Source organism: Dipodomys ordii, unplaced genomic scaffold (assembly GCF_000151885.1).
Source record: "Dipodomys ordii isolate 6190 unplaced genomic scaffold, Dord_2.0 Scaffold59, whole genome shotgun sequence".
Lineage (NCBI taxonomy): Eukaryota > Metazoa > Chordata > Mammalia > Rodentia > Heteromyidae > Dipodomys > Dipodomys ordii.
In genome coordinates this window covers 2420443-2435914 of record NW_012267275.1, presented here as the reverse complement: position 1 = coordinate 2435914, position 15472 = coordinate 2420443, and the positions used below count along the sequence as shown (strand labels likewise).

The window sequence follows — 15472 nt, the reverse complement described above, 5'->3', positions numbered from 1 at the left end:
ATCAAATATAGTGAAAGCAGGGGTTATACTGTGGGGGAGGGACATACAAAGCAACAAAGAGATAATCTTATAAGTGCATTAGAAACACATGCATGAAAGAAAAAAACATTAAGATACATATCTAAGGGTTCATTTTCCTGACATCACATTATCTGACCTTTTCCGCTTGATTCATAGATATACTAGATATTGCAAATAAGGGAAACCATGGGACCTATGTTTCTTTGGGCCTGGCTTACTTCACTTAATTGAAATCTTATAATTGTTGATGAGACATACAAAAATGGTATGTCCCACTATGGTTTACACATAAGAATAAGTTCAAATGGGAGGAGGAGTTGTATAGGCTGTAACTTTTTAATAATGAAGGAACTAGATAGCAAATAGAGCTTATCCATCATTTAGAAATGAAAGGGACGTTCAAATATTCCTGTAATGACTATAAGTGGAACAGGTGCTTCACAATATAAAAATAATAATTTTACAGTTGTACATGATGCTGAGTCCAGACGGAAAATTTTTATTTTACTATTCTGCTACTTTCCCTGGTTTTGGTAATATGCTATTTAGTTAAAAAAAAACTATGTGAATATTTTAGTAGACTTACTAATTTAGAAGATTATAAAATTTTGTTCACTGACTTGAACATTATGATATAGAATTTGATCAAAATGAAACTCACTAAAGAAAAATATTCAAATCAATACTAAACTACAATCTCTATCACACATCTGTCATAATAAAAACAGCTTGGTACTGACACAAGAACAGGCCTGAGAACCAATGGAATAGAATTGAAGACCCAGAAATAAACCCACAGACCTATGGCCACCTAATCTTTGATAAGGGAGCCAGGATGGAAGAAAGACAGCCTCTTCAACAAATGGTGCTGGCAGAATTGGCTATACAGGTGTAGAAAATTGAAGTTGGATCCATATATATCACTCTGCACCAGAATCAACTCCAAATGGATCAAACACTTCAATATAAGATAAATAACCTGAAAATACTACAGGAAGTAATAGGGGAAATACTTAGGCTCCTTGGCACAGGTCAAACTTTCTTAATAAAGACCAAGAAACACAACAAATCAAAGAAAGGTTGGATAAATTAGATTACATTAAACTACAGAGCTTTTGCATAGCAAAGAACAAAGCTAGCAATATAAATAGAAAACTCACAGATTGGGAATAGATCTTCACTAGCCATACAATAGACAAGGTCTTCATATCTAAAATATACTCAGAACTCAATAAAATTAAATCCCCAAAAAAACAAATCCTCAAAGAAACAATCACCCAAATAATAAGTGGGCTAAAGATGAACTTTCTGAAGTCTTTCTGGCCATAAAGAAATGCAAATCAGGAAGTGGAGCTGTAGCTCAAGTGGTAGAGCACTCGCCTTGAGTTGAAGAGCTGAGGGACAACGCCCAGGCCCAGAGTTCAAGCCCCACGACCGACAAAAAAAAAAAAAAAAAGAAATGCAAATCAAAACAACATTGAGATCCCACCACACCTCAGTTAGAATGGCCAGCAAGAAATTTTATAACAGATGCTGGTGGGGATGTGCCAAAAGGGAATGCTGCTACACTGTCAAATGGAGTGTAAATTTGTTCAATCACTTTGGAAAGCATATGAGTGTTCCTCAAAAGACTAAACATAGAGCTCCCCTATGAGCCAGCAATCCCACTCTTGGGCATTTACCCGAAAGACCATACATAAGACCCTACTAAAGCTACCAGCACAACTATGTTCATTGCAGCATTATTTACTATAGTTAAGATATGGAATCAACCCAAATGTCCCTTATTAGATGAATGGATCAAGAAAATGTGGCATGTATATTCAACGGAATTCTATGCTTCCATCAGAAAGAATGACATTGCTCCATTTGTTTTTTTTGGTTTTTTTAAAATTTTTATTGTGAAAATACCATACAAAGGGGTTACAATTACATGAGCAAGGTAATGAGTACACTTCTTATCTAGCATTGTTGCCTCCTCCTTTGTTTCACTTTACTACTTTCCCCCAACCCCCGCGCCAAAGTTGTAAAGTTTTTCGACATAACATCTTGTACATCTCATTGTGGCAATGGGTCCACCTGTGTCCCTATTTAAACAATTTGGTTTTCCCTTGCCCTCCCCAAATTAAATCAACATTAAATACAGTGAAAACAGGGGTTATACTGTGGGGGAGGGACATACAAACAACAAAGAAATCATCTTATAAATATGTTAGAAACGATAGCAAGAAAGAACAACCATTGAGTCCTTATCTTGGGGTTCATTTCACCTAACATCAACTTCTTTGACCGTTTCTGCTTGTCTCAGACATATACTAGTAATTGCAAATAAGGGAAACCATGGGACCTATGTTTCTTTGGGCCTGGCTTATTTCACTTAATATAATTTTTTCCAAGTCTTTCCATTTCCTAACAAATGGGACAATGTCATTCTTTCTGATGGAGGCATAGAATTCCATTGTGATTGTATACCACATTTTCTTGATCCATTCATCTACTGAGGGACATCTGGGTTGGGGATGTGGCCAGAAGGGAACCCTATTGCATTGTTGGTGGGAGTGTAATCTTGTTCAACCACTTTGGAAAATAGTATGAGGTTCCTTAAAAGATTCCACATAGAGCTCCCCTATGACCTAGCAATCCCACTTTTGGGCATTTACCCGAATAATCACAAACCAGACCGTACTAAAGCTACCAGCACAACTATGTTTATTGCAGTACTATTTACCATAGCTAAGATATGGAACATTGCCCCATTTGTAAGGAAATGGAAAGACTTGAAAAAAAATTACAATAAGCAAAGCAAGCCAGGCCTAAAGAAGTGTATGTTGCATGGTTTCATTCATTGTAGTAACTAAAGTTTATCTATGACATTCTTAGCAAAGGATCACAATAGCCCAATCACTAGGTGGATTTGACCATATATAATGAAGTGTATCAAAATGAACTCCAAGAATTGGAAATGAAGTTTTATTATGTACTATCTGCAGTTATTTATAGTTTTTTTTTCAGTTTTCTGTACCCTTTGTCTTGTATGTAAGTTTAACTGATCTGTGGAAGGGAAAAGGAATCACAGAAATAGCAGGACAAAGGATGAACTAATATAAACAATGATACTCACCAGACACTATGTTGGAAATGAACTTTACAACTTGGTGGGGGCAGGGAGAGTGGAAAGAGGAAAGTGTGAGAAAACAATGGAATAACAGTGTTCAGAAAGAATCGTACTCATTACCTTTACAATATTTTTTAAAAGAAAAATATTCAAATACTAGAATGAGAAGAAAGTCCACCACCAGAATAGAAGACTCAGAAATAAGTCCACAAACATATAACCACCTAGTATTGATAAGAGAGCTTAAAACACAGGTTGGAAGAAAGATGGCCTCTTCAACAACCACCTAGTATTGATAAGAGAGCTTAAAACACAGGTTGGAAGAAAGATGGCCTCTTCAACAAATGACAATGGAAAAAATGGCTATCTGCATGCAGAAAACTGAAGTTGGATCCTCTTGTATCACCCTGCAACTGAATCTATTCTAAATGGATCAAAGACCTCAATGTAAGGCCAGATAACATGAAAGATTACAGGGGCAAGACAAGGGCTCCTAAGCACAGGTCAAAACTTCCCAAGTAGCTGGGCGCCGGTGGCTCACACCTGTAATCCTAGCTACTCAGGAGGCTGAGATCTGAGGATCGTAGTTCAAAGCCAGCCCAGGCAGGAAAATCTGTGAGACACTTAATCTCCAATAAAGCACTGGAAAACCAGAAGTAGCCCTGTGGTTCAAATGGTAGAGCACTAGCCTTGAGCTGAAGAGCTGAGGGACAGCTCCCAGACCCAGAGTTCAAGCCCCATGATGGACCAAAAAAAAAAAAAAACTTCGCAAGAAAAGATACAGAATCACAAAGAAGGGAATCAAATCAAAGAAAGACTGAATAAATGAGATTTCATCACACTGAAGAATTTCTGCATAGCAAAGGACATAGATAACAAGATAATAGTCCAAAGAATGGGACAAGATTTTTACCAGCTATGCATCAGACGTATCTCATATCTAAAATGTACTTAGAACTCAAAAAATTAACCCCTCCCCCAAAATAAACCCTCAACAACCCAATTAATAAATTGACGAAACACTTAAGAGAGACTTCTCAAATGAAGAAGTAAGAGTGGGGCTGGGAAGGTGGCTCAGTGGTAGAGTGCTTGCCTTGCATGATGAGGTTCTGGGTTCGATTCCTCAGCACCACATAAGCAGAAAAAGCCAGAAGTCATGCTGTGACTCAAATGGTAAAGTGCTAGCCTTGAGCTAAAGAGTTGAGGGGCAGCACCCAGGCAGAGATCAGGCCCCACAACCGACAAAAAAAAAAAAAGAGTGGTCAACATCTTTGGACATAAGTGCAAATCAAAAACACATTGAGACTCCATCTTACCCCAGTTAGAATGACCAATATCAAGAAAATTTACAACAGATGCAGGCAGGCATGTGGCCAAAAGGAAACACTACTATACTGTTGATGAGGAATGTAAAGTTGTTCCACCTCTCTGAAAAACATATGGAGATTCCTCAAAAGACTAAACATAGAGTTGCCATAAGACCCAGCAATTCAACTCCTGGGCATTTATGCAATAGAACACAAACAAGGCTGAACTAAAGCGAACAGCACAACCATACTCATTGTGGTATTGTTTGCCATACTCAAAATATGTAATCAACCCAGATGCCCTTTAGTGGACAAATAGATCAAGAAAATGTAATATATACACATATATATTATACACACACAATGGAATCCTCATCCATCAGAAAGAATGATATACCAGCACCATTTGTAGGGAAATTGAAAGACCTGGAAAACATTATTAAGTGAAGTAAGCCAGACTCAAAGAAATACAGGTTACATGTTTCCCTCATTTGTGGTAACTAGAATGTGCCTATAAAGTAAACACACTGAATGGTTAAAAAAATACACTAGGACATGATAAATTATATGTCTTTAGACATTCACACAGTGAAATCAAAAAAGGATATGCATAGGAGTGGATCACAAAGGCTCGATAGCTATGCACATATGATCATGTAAAATAATATTTCATTAAATTTACTCCAAGAAAAGGAAACAAAAGATTTGTTGCTGTTATTGTCTTTTCCTTTTGTCTTGTTAGTTTATTTGTCTTTGGGCAGCCAAAAGAGGTACCTAAAAGGTAGAACACAGGGTGAACAAATAACAACAGTGGTACTCACTAGACCCTATGTGGAAAATGAACTATATATCTTGTGGAGGAGGAACAAGAGGGAAAAGCTGAAAGAGAGCGATGGAAGGGGAGGCATGATTCAAAAAAAATGTACTCAATACCTGACTCATGTAACTGTAATTCCTCTGCATATGACCTCTACAATGACAATAAAATGTATGTATGTATGTGTGTGTGTGTGTGTGTATATATATATGTTAAAAAAAGAACATATCCAGCAACACACTTTCCAATGTAAATTACATTTAGTATTTTTTAAATGGTTTACAGTATTTGTGTTGCATATTTCAGGCAAAGGCATCTTGACTGGATATAGTGGTTTTGTTGTTGCTATTCTGAGGTTCCTTAAAATAATTCTCTAGTGCTGGGCACCAGAGGCTCATGCCTGTAATCCTAGCTACTCAGGAGGCTGAGATCTGGGGATCACAGTTCAAAGCCAGCCCAGGTAGGAAAGTCCATGAGATCTTACCTCCAATTAACCACTGGAAAACTGGAAATGATGCTGTGGCTCAAGTGGTAGAGTGCTAGCCTTGAGCTGAAGAGCTGAGAGACAGTACCCAGGCCCAGAGTTCTAGCCCCACAACCGACAAAATAATAATAATAATAATAATTCAATTCTCTAGTGAGCTGAAATTCAATTGTCTTCTAATGTAGCAAAATTTCTGTCTTAATATAACTTGCAACTAATCTACTAGCTTAAAAATCTGTAAAAATCCATTTCTAACATGAGAAATGCTTTCAAAACCATAAACAATTAAAAATTAAATATCACTGTAAACATAGTCTTCAATATTTTAATAGTTATTTACATGAGTATACTTAATACAAATGCAAACAATTCTCTAATTCTATAAGTATACACATAAGAGTTGAAAAATCTATAGATTATATTTGACTGTTATCTCTTTAAACAGAATACGTTTATCATAAGATGATAACCTCATAATTTATTAATGTAATAAATAATACATAAATTATAATTAATGTTAACTACTTATTTTTATTCTTTGGAAAATTGTAACAAGAGGGAGGGAAAGGACAAATGAGATGCTTAGGTTTAAATACGATAACATAACTTCCTTTCTTTACCAAAGTTTCAGACCCAAAGTTTACGTCTGTCAGACCAACACAGAAAATCTCATCTGTGGAGAGGAATAGTCAGTATTACCTTGATCGAGGGCCGAGACCTTAAAGCGATGGACTCTAATGGACTGAGTGATCCCTATGTGAAGTTCCGACTGGGACATCAGAAGTACAAGAGCAAGGTAGTTCTCTGTCGTCTCTCTTTCCTTTCTTCAATATTGGGAAGATATTGGCTAGTTAATATATGTGCTTCAGGAAATGACAACACTGTATAGTTTTAAATGCTTATGGATCCTTTGAACAAAATCACCAATGCTGTGGTATTTCTTACCTTGGGTAAGCTATATAACTTCTCTGTCTCAGTTTCTTCATGAATAACACAGGAATAACGTAAGAAACTATCTCTTACCATGCTAGTGCAGATTTAAAAGAAAAATAAAAGAACAGCACAAGGTGCACAGGTTGGTTACCATTATTAAGTAGTGCTAGCATCCATTCTAAAAACACAGTTATTTTACATGCCATAAAAATCTTTATGAATTGCTGAGTTACTTTATTCAACCTGACTTGGACCAATGCACACTGCAAGATTTTGTGTTGATTTTATTTATATTGCAGACAAAAGGTAAAATTCTATGTGAGTGATGTGCCACTGAACACGTGACTAAATGTGTGCATGTATTAATTTCCTCAACTGTAAATATGAGGATTGAAATAATCTTTAGAAATAAATAATAATAAGATAATAAAATAATCTTAAGAAAGTTATTGAGATGAGAAAATGAATGCATAGTCTGCATCTAAAGGGCTTACAGTATTGCCTTGGTCATAATAGTACCCAGTAAATGCTAAGAGCAGTAGTAAAAATTGTGGAGTACCAATGATATGCTTAGGAATACGCTATTAAAATATTAGTACTCTATTATTGATAGCAGCAGTAGCAATTAGTAAAAGTCCTTGTAGCCATAGCTATATTTTTGGCAGTTTTATCTGCATTATATCTAACTATAACTTCTCTATGATCAGTTTTCATAGTTGGTATTCATTGACAATCGGATCAAATTATCATCTCCATCTGTATTAAATGACTCATTCTACTTTGGTGGGAATTCTTTTACCTGATGGCATCACAGATGTTTTGATAAACAACATCAATAGTTTACATCTAGACAATAGATGGAAAGCTTTAAAAAAACAATACAATAAGGAATTAGAGATATCACAGAATTGGTTTGTTAACAGACAGCAAGAACAGCAATCTGTTTGCTTATCTAATGGGGTACCTACATGGGAAGGGAAAGAATAATTTCTGACCTCAAGAAAATCATACAAGCAAGGCAATCCCAAAAATGAGAATGGAAAAGAAAGTCGGTTCGTGCCCAACTAAATAAAACAGATGATACCCTAAAAGACCATAAGAGTTCCTCTGAACCTGGCTTAAGAAATTGTGATTATCAAGCATACATATTAATATTAATAAGTTTTTTATTGTGAAAAATACTGTACAGAAGGGTTGCAATTACATGAGCAAGGTAATGAGTACATTTCTTATTAAGCACTGTTGCCTCCTCCTTTGTTTCCCCTTATCATCCCTTCCCTCCCATCTCCCCCCCACACACACCCATAGCTCTTAAGAACAAATTTTAAAGCAGTTTCCAAAAGTGTCCATACTTCTGTCTTACCTTCTTTCAATTAACACCATTTCCATCTTCTACCAACCTTATAACATTACTTACTTTTATAGTTCTGCTCTTTAGGTATGAAATATGAAAGTCAGCTATGGACACATGTCTTTCTTTGCTCTTTCCATCCATGATCTATTGCTGGTTAATTTCAGATTATGAACTTTAAAAATTGTGATTCATTTGCATTACCTTTGCACATAACATACTTCATTGCTTTCAAACTCTTTACACCTGAAGACCTGTCTACATATATTAAAAAGAGAAAAGGCCACTACATGTACTCTTGCTTTAAAAAGTGTGGGGGGGGACAGAGAAACAATAAGCATTATTTAACCAAATGGTGAGTAGAATTTTAAAACACATTGATAGCAGGAACTTTGTTTATTGCTTCTGCCAGATGTCTTATCTTAATACTTGAAGTCACAGAATTGCACTTTAGATATCTTTCTTGTATAGACAACATGAAGAATATACATTTCTTCTCAGTGTCTCCATGGTTATAAATGGGTATACTGTCAAAAACAATGATATGTACTTATTTTACAATTACAATGCTGCAATTGTAAAATCAAAGTTCACCAGGCTAGCTTAAAGCTTCTGGCTTTTTTCTCCAGATCCCACAGAATGCTATTGTTTGCTTTTCATGTGCTAGGATTTAAAAAAAGACACAATATCTTATCGAGGGGAGAAAGATGTAAGGAGAAAAAAGAAATGTAGGGAATCTTCATCTTCCTTTTTTGTGAAATGATGAGTTATGCCTTCATCCCTCAACTGTGATTATATAGAATGAATGTTAGCATCTGAGTGATTTATTGGGTCTATCAGTGATCTTTTTGGTGTAATTCCTGTTTCTTATCTGATGTGTAAGATAATCAAGGAGTATCTTTTCATTTTTCAGGACATGCTCTTTAGGGTCTATTCTACAGTAAATATACTATTTTTCTTTGAAATCTTAATGTCAACAATACACTTACTTGATTAACTTAAATGATACCTAAAGTCTGATTTAGAGTCTCAAATTAATCTGTAAAGGCATCTTTAAAAGCTAACAGTGAGGGGTTGTTTTTCTGTGTGTTTGTATGTGTGTGTATGTGTGTGTGTGTGTTTATTTCCAGATTATGCCAAAAACGTTGAATCCTCAATGGAGGGAACAGTTTGATTTTCATCTCTATGAAGAAAGAGGAGGAATCATTGATATTACTGCATGGGACAAAGATGCAGGGAAAAGAGATGATTTTATTGGAAGGTTTGTACAATTTTATATTCTTGGTTTGCCTTAGAAGAATAGTTTTGTTGAAAAAATGTTTGGTTATAGAAAAAGTATCTTTACAGTTTGGAAGGGAGCAATGTTCTCACTGGAAAGCAGAGCTTGGATGAACTGAGAAATATATTCAAAGACTTACCAGTAGATGGCACTTTTGACTTATCGATGGACACAGGCGATTCCAATTTAATGTTCAGAAATTCTCTCCAGATGTCAGAATTATTGTGCAGAAAAGTTATGGGAGTTGAAAAAGAGGAATTCCATCTGATATGGGTTACTTAAATGAACAAAGAACATATTCACAGTGTGCAAAGTGATCTGAGATAATATTTGTTTTCATAAAGCATATTGTGACCGTAAAATGCATTATTTCCTATAACTCCCTACAAGGTAGAGAATCTTTATAATCTCTTAGGATTTCATAAATCTGTAAAGAGTTCCCACATTTTAGGGAAGGAAGCATGTAAGTGAGGCAGAGCCATGTTAATCTGATAATGCAGCAAAAAATGTATTCAGAGGTTTACTTGAAATGTTTCTACAAGGTCAAGGTTATTCTGAATGGCTAGTTCAACCATGTGAATTATTTGCTTATTATAAAATCTATTTTTATATTTTTCAATAGTTATATATGTGTTTGTAGTGGAACATATGGACACTAGCCAAGGCTGAAATAAAGCGTGGTATACAGACTAAGTCATTAAAAATAAATAAATAATAAATAAATGAAACCTCCTTCACTTCAGCTCAAATGAATTCATATGAATTTCAAGATATCAAATTCACAATCCAGAAAAAAATTGCACATTCTAATGATGAAAAGAATTTTCCTCTAGAAAAAAATAAGAACAGAAACCAAGTCTAACATACTTATCTCTTAATTTTAATGATTATTATATATTAGTTTTAATCAGTAGTTTTTAGCATACACTTATAAAAAGAAAGGCCTAAGGACTACAATTAGATTCAATTAAGCTATTTTTGTAATAATGATACATGGACTTGAACTCAGGGCCTGGGCACTGTTCTTTAGCTTTCTCTGCTCAAGGCTAGCACTCTACCATTTGAGCCATAGTTCTACTTCTGGGTTTTTGAAGGTTCTATTTGGAGGTAAGAGTCTTACAGAATATCTTGGCTGTCCTGGCTGGTTTTGAACAGGGATTCACTTAACCTTTATATCAATTAACCTTTATGTCAATTAACCTTTAATATTCTGCTTATGATATGACTTTGAGGAAATACGAGTGTAATCTAATACTATATATTTAAATATTTTTAAACAAAGATCCTATATGTTTTCCCTTTGGGATGAATTTCCCAATTTGGAAAATAAGAGAATTTCTCAGCCTATTTGGTGTTGGCCTTGCCCTTTCCACACCTAACAATATTATGATGTCAAAAAGCCAAAAATGGATAACGGGCCATGGACCAATTTTTTTCACCTCACTTTCTAGGGGTTTGTCCATATTTGGGCAAATTTTGAGAGAACAGCGGTAAATGGCTGACTAAAAGGCCACAACTATAATTCCAACTACCTTCTCATAAAGTCTAGAAAAGGAAAAAGAATCTATTTTTGTCATGTGCACATAACTGCTTCTGAAATTAACTTGAAACCTAAAATTTTAGAATACAGAAACAAGAGCACAGGTGTAGGAAAAGACAGCTCTTGAGTATCAGTTTAACGGATTTCCACAATGATGGGAATTCAGGTTGAATTTTTATGTAAACAAAGGTAAGCAATAGAAACATGTTGCCCACTCTGCTAGGGTAACAAATATGCATTTGGCAGAAAAATCAAATGACTGTGGTGAATCATTATTTCAAATCTGTTTGACGTGCAGATAGCACAGAAACCTGTAGTTATCAAACTTTATTAAGTCGTGCTTTAAACACATACAAACACTGTTCAACAGTGCATTACCTCTATGACAAATAAGTTGTGTTTGTTTATTTGAAAGCTGTATGGAAACAGCAGATATAATGCAAACTATAATAGACTTTCTAAATTCCTAAAATAGCTTAGATGAGAACTTACCTTTCAATTAAATTTCAGTTCTTGGAGTAATGTAACAGGAGTGAAACTGTCATTATGCTCTCTAAAGAGAGAGCCAGCTATCATTGCAGTATCCAATGTCTGTATTAACTTGAAAATTAGAGGCTCTTCTGGGAGTTGATGGGTGGCTGGTGAATGAATTTAAAGTTGGTCATGGAAGATAACCATCCCTTTAATGGTTGATAGCTCTTTTAAAGGATACTATCTAAGTTCCAAATGTGAGAATACTTATGTAGATTAAAGGATCTTGTAGGCTTGTTTATTATGTGATAATTTCATTACTACTCACTAATTTTCCATTTTGGATCACACATACTATTTTTTGACATTTTTTTGTGAATGAAAATTGAATAAAGAGTCTTATTTGTTGATAACAAAAACAAGACTGAAGTAAAGAGCCGTGTTCACTTCTGCAGTGTTGAAATAGAAGTGCTTTAACAGAGAACATTAGCTTTTTTTTTTTGGTCAGTTGTGGGGCTTGAACTCTGGGCCTGGCACTGTCCATCAGCTCTTCAGCTCCAGGTGAGCACTCTACCACTTTAGCCACAGCACCACTTGCCATTTTATGGTGGTTAACTGGAGATAAGAGTCTCACAGAATTTCCTGCCCGAGCTGGCTTTGAACTGCGATCCTCAGCCTCCTGAGTAGCTAGGATTACAGGCAGTGAGCCACCTGTGCCTGGTGAGAACATTAACCTTTTTCATCTCACTTAAACTCATGCAGCCAAGCTTCTGCCCTCAGCAGTCATCAGAACTGCTCCCATCCTGTAACTGTGAAAACAAAGCCATTTAATCCAATGGCCAGTTTTCAAACCTTCATTTTACCCAATGCAAAAGTAGAATTGGACTTGGTTGATAGGTTCCTTGCCTTGAATCATGATTTTTACTTGGTTTCCAGGATACCAGTTTTCCTGGTTTTCTCTTACCTTATGAATGCTCCTTCTTTGATTCTTTTGAAGAGTATTTTCTCATTTTGGTCATATTGTAATTCTGGAGAGCCTCAGAGTGGATGCCTGAGGCTTAAGCTTATACAGTTTATGCTTACACATATACAGACATTTCTGTACCTGCTCCTGCAGTGACTCTATCTCTGTTATAGCTACCAATGTGCACATCCAGACCAAAGTTCATCTCTTGACTCAATATTCAAGATCTGATTCCCGCTTAATGTCTAATAGATTTCTCCACTTTATCTCTGACCTTTATTAGGTTGTAGAACATTCCTTTCATACATAATTTGTTCACTTTTTTCATTATAATTATATCTAGGAGCTACTGCCATTTACACAAAGACGTTTGGTATAAATAACTATCTGCATCAATACTAATGATTTGCAACTTGTTACTGTTTTATAAATTAGCTCAGTATTAGAGAATAACAAGAATGATTGGCATAATATCAATTTTACCAATGCAAAGAATGAGGCCAAAGTTGGCTAAAAGTTTGTTTACCTATTATGCAACTGGAGTGACCTGAGACTCAAATTTTGATCCCCTGGTTCTAACATATAACCTCAATTCACCACCGTTTTAATATATTTTCTTAAATCTTTAAATATTCAGAAAAATACCAAATGGCAAATATGCTAATCTACGTAATGTACACCACATTGCAAAGTTGAACAGCAAATATTCCCTGTTGCTGATCTACAAATTTCAAGTGAAGGTGAAATAATATTAATCTGCATGTAATTATTTAACTTTCTGATCACCTGCATTTGGCAGGCAAGACGAACTGCCATCTTTACGATAACCAGCTAATAAATCCTCATGATGGTTGCACTTTTATGCAGAGCAGTAATCTCAACAAATTGGCTGCTGACAGCTGAGGTAAATTGCCAAGAATGAGTGCTGTCAGAGAACAAGTTGTTTTCATAACTATGCAGAATAAGTAAATTCTCTGTCATGCAATTATATTCAGTTAGAGTTACTTGCAATTTAATATAGCAAGATTTATAGTATTATTTATTAATGTGCAAAATGCTTGTTTATCTTTACAGTAGCATTGATTAAAGGTGCATATATTTGAAGTTGGTGGATTGCTAATGACTATTTGTTGTGTTGTTATCAGAGCCTGGGCATTAGTGCTTTCCAGCACAAAAAAAGAAAGTACTACATTGATAAGAAATGTACTCATTATCTTGCCCATGTAATTGTAACCCCTCTGTACAGTATTTTCACAATAAAAAAAGAAAGTACTACAAATGTAAGCTTAAATGAAGAGTTTAATTTCCAATAAAATTATTATTAAGTGATGTATGATTAGAAAAAGTTACCCTAAATTAGCAAGTACTGATTAAAGAGTAAATGCCTCCCAATTCTACCTACCCATAAAAATGAGTCTATGTGTGTAAAGAGAATGTGAAGGAGAATGTCAGATGTATAAGTATACACATTTATATGTATATAGATTTAGTGTTAGTACTGAAGACAAGTCTTTGGCTTTGAATATTGACCCAATAAATGTTTTTGAGATTAAAGTTGAATATAGTTGATCATTTGACACTCTGTGACACATTTCTTGTTTGTGAAACCAAAACTACAATGATTTTATTATTTTCCATGTAAATAAGAACAGGTGAAATCTGGATGCATTATTCATTTGAAAGCATCAAGGCAAGTAGTGAGAAAATCCCAAACTGAAGAGTATTTTGTGTATGAAATCATTATATTTATTTATTTTTTATTTTTTTGGGGGGGGTCCAGTCGTGGGGCCTGAACTCTGGGCCTGGGCGCTGTCCCTCAGCTCTTCAGCTCAAGGCTAGCACTCTACCACTTGAGCCACAGCGCCACTTCCGGCTTTTTTTCTTTTTGCTTATGTGGTACTGGGGGATGGAACCCAGGGCCTCATGCATGCAAAGCAAGCGCTCTACCACTGAGCCACCTTCCCAGCCCATTTACTATTTTTATTTCTAAGAATTAAGTGGAATATTTCATTAGGGAGATAGACAACCTTTAAAGAATAGTGTCATGGATTTTATCTTGGTTTTCATAAACACATCATGAATCAAATTTATTTTCATCTCTTTTTGCATGAGTTACTATTTTGTTCTGAAGATTTTCTCAGAAAATTTATGCTCATTGAAATATTTCTTAAATAACAGGAAAAGTTTCCAGGATAATGTTCATTTGCCACTTTATATACATTTGATAGTTTAGCTTAGATTCCTAAAAAAGGAATCTCTCCAAAAGTAATTGAATGGTAACAACTTTGGACACCAGGAAGGCAGTCACTGCTTTTATCACCATGTAATGTCAGAGACATGGAAAACTTCTACATTATCATGAACTGAAGACACACAAGTTTTCAATTTCAGAAAATACATGTTGAAATCCTTCAAATGCAAACATTCCAAAGAATTATGAGTTAAATTGATTTATAAGATTGCATATTAACCTGATTTATGTTATAAGATTGCATATTGTGCTATTAGTTATATATTAGTTATATTCATGTGAAGTAGTTCTCATATATGAAGAAATTTCAAAAGGCTCCATAAAATTTGTTGTTAAATTTGGTTAAACGTTATATAAAATGGTAGTTTTGCAAATCTTTTCCTCCCCACAGAAAAATCCATAGAGGCTTTTCTTTATGTTTTGCAGGTTTCAGTGTTAAAAATACCTTGCTAATCGTACTAAACATAGCTGTGCCTCCACTGGCTCATGCCTGTAAACCTAGCTAGTCAGTAGGTTGAGATCTTAGGATTGTGGTCCGAAGCCAGCCTGGGTCGGAAAGTCTATGAGACTATTATTTTTAATTAACCATCAAAAAGCCAGAAGTGGCTTTTTGTAGTAGAGCTCTAGCTTTGGGGAGGCTGGGCAGTGGGGGGGAGGGGAATTTGCGGGGACAGCACCCAGACCCTGAGTTCAAGCCCCAGGACCGGCACACAATACACACAAAAATCATTAGCTAATACTTTAAGGCATAAGATACATTTAAAACTTCTCTTTTTTAAAGAGAATAGGTATAAATATTCCACTGGCTGTTGTTTTGGCTAAGTTCTTTTTTAAAATTTATTTTATTTTTTTTATTGTGAAAATACTGTACAGAGGGGTTACAATTACATGAGCAAGGTAATGAGTACATTTTTAATCAAGCATTGTTGCCTCCTCCTT

The 15472-nt window shown here is 35.2% G+C and overlaps 1 protein-coding gene across 1 annotated transcript in view; it reads left to right on the top strand.

The window, feature by feature from the left end:
- The window catches only part of Mctp1 (multiple C2 domains, transmembrane 1), a 541169-nt gene that overhangs the window by 334024 nt on the left and 191673 nt on the right, over positions 1-15472 (top strand). Inside the window, exons 9-10 of the mRNA XM_013022079.1 lie at positions 6370-6540; positions 9159-9289. Coding sequence (XP_012877533.1) covers positions 6370-6540; positions 9159-9289 — 302 coding nt within the window. The remainder of the gene's footprint in view (positions 1-6369; positions 6541-9158; positions 9290-15472) is intronic.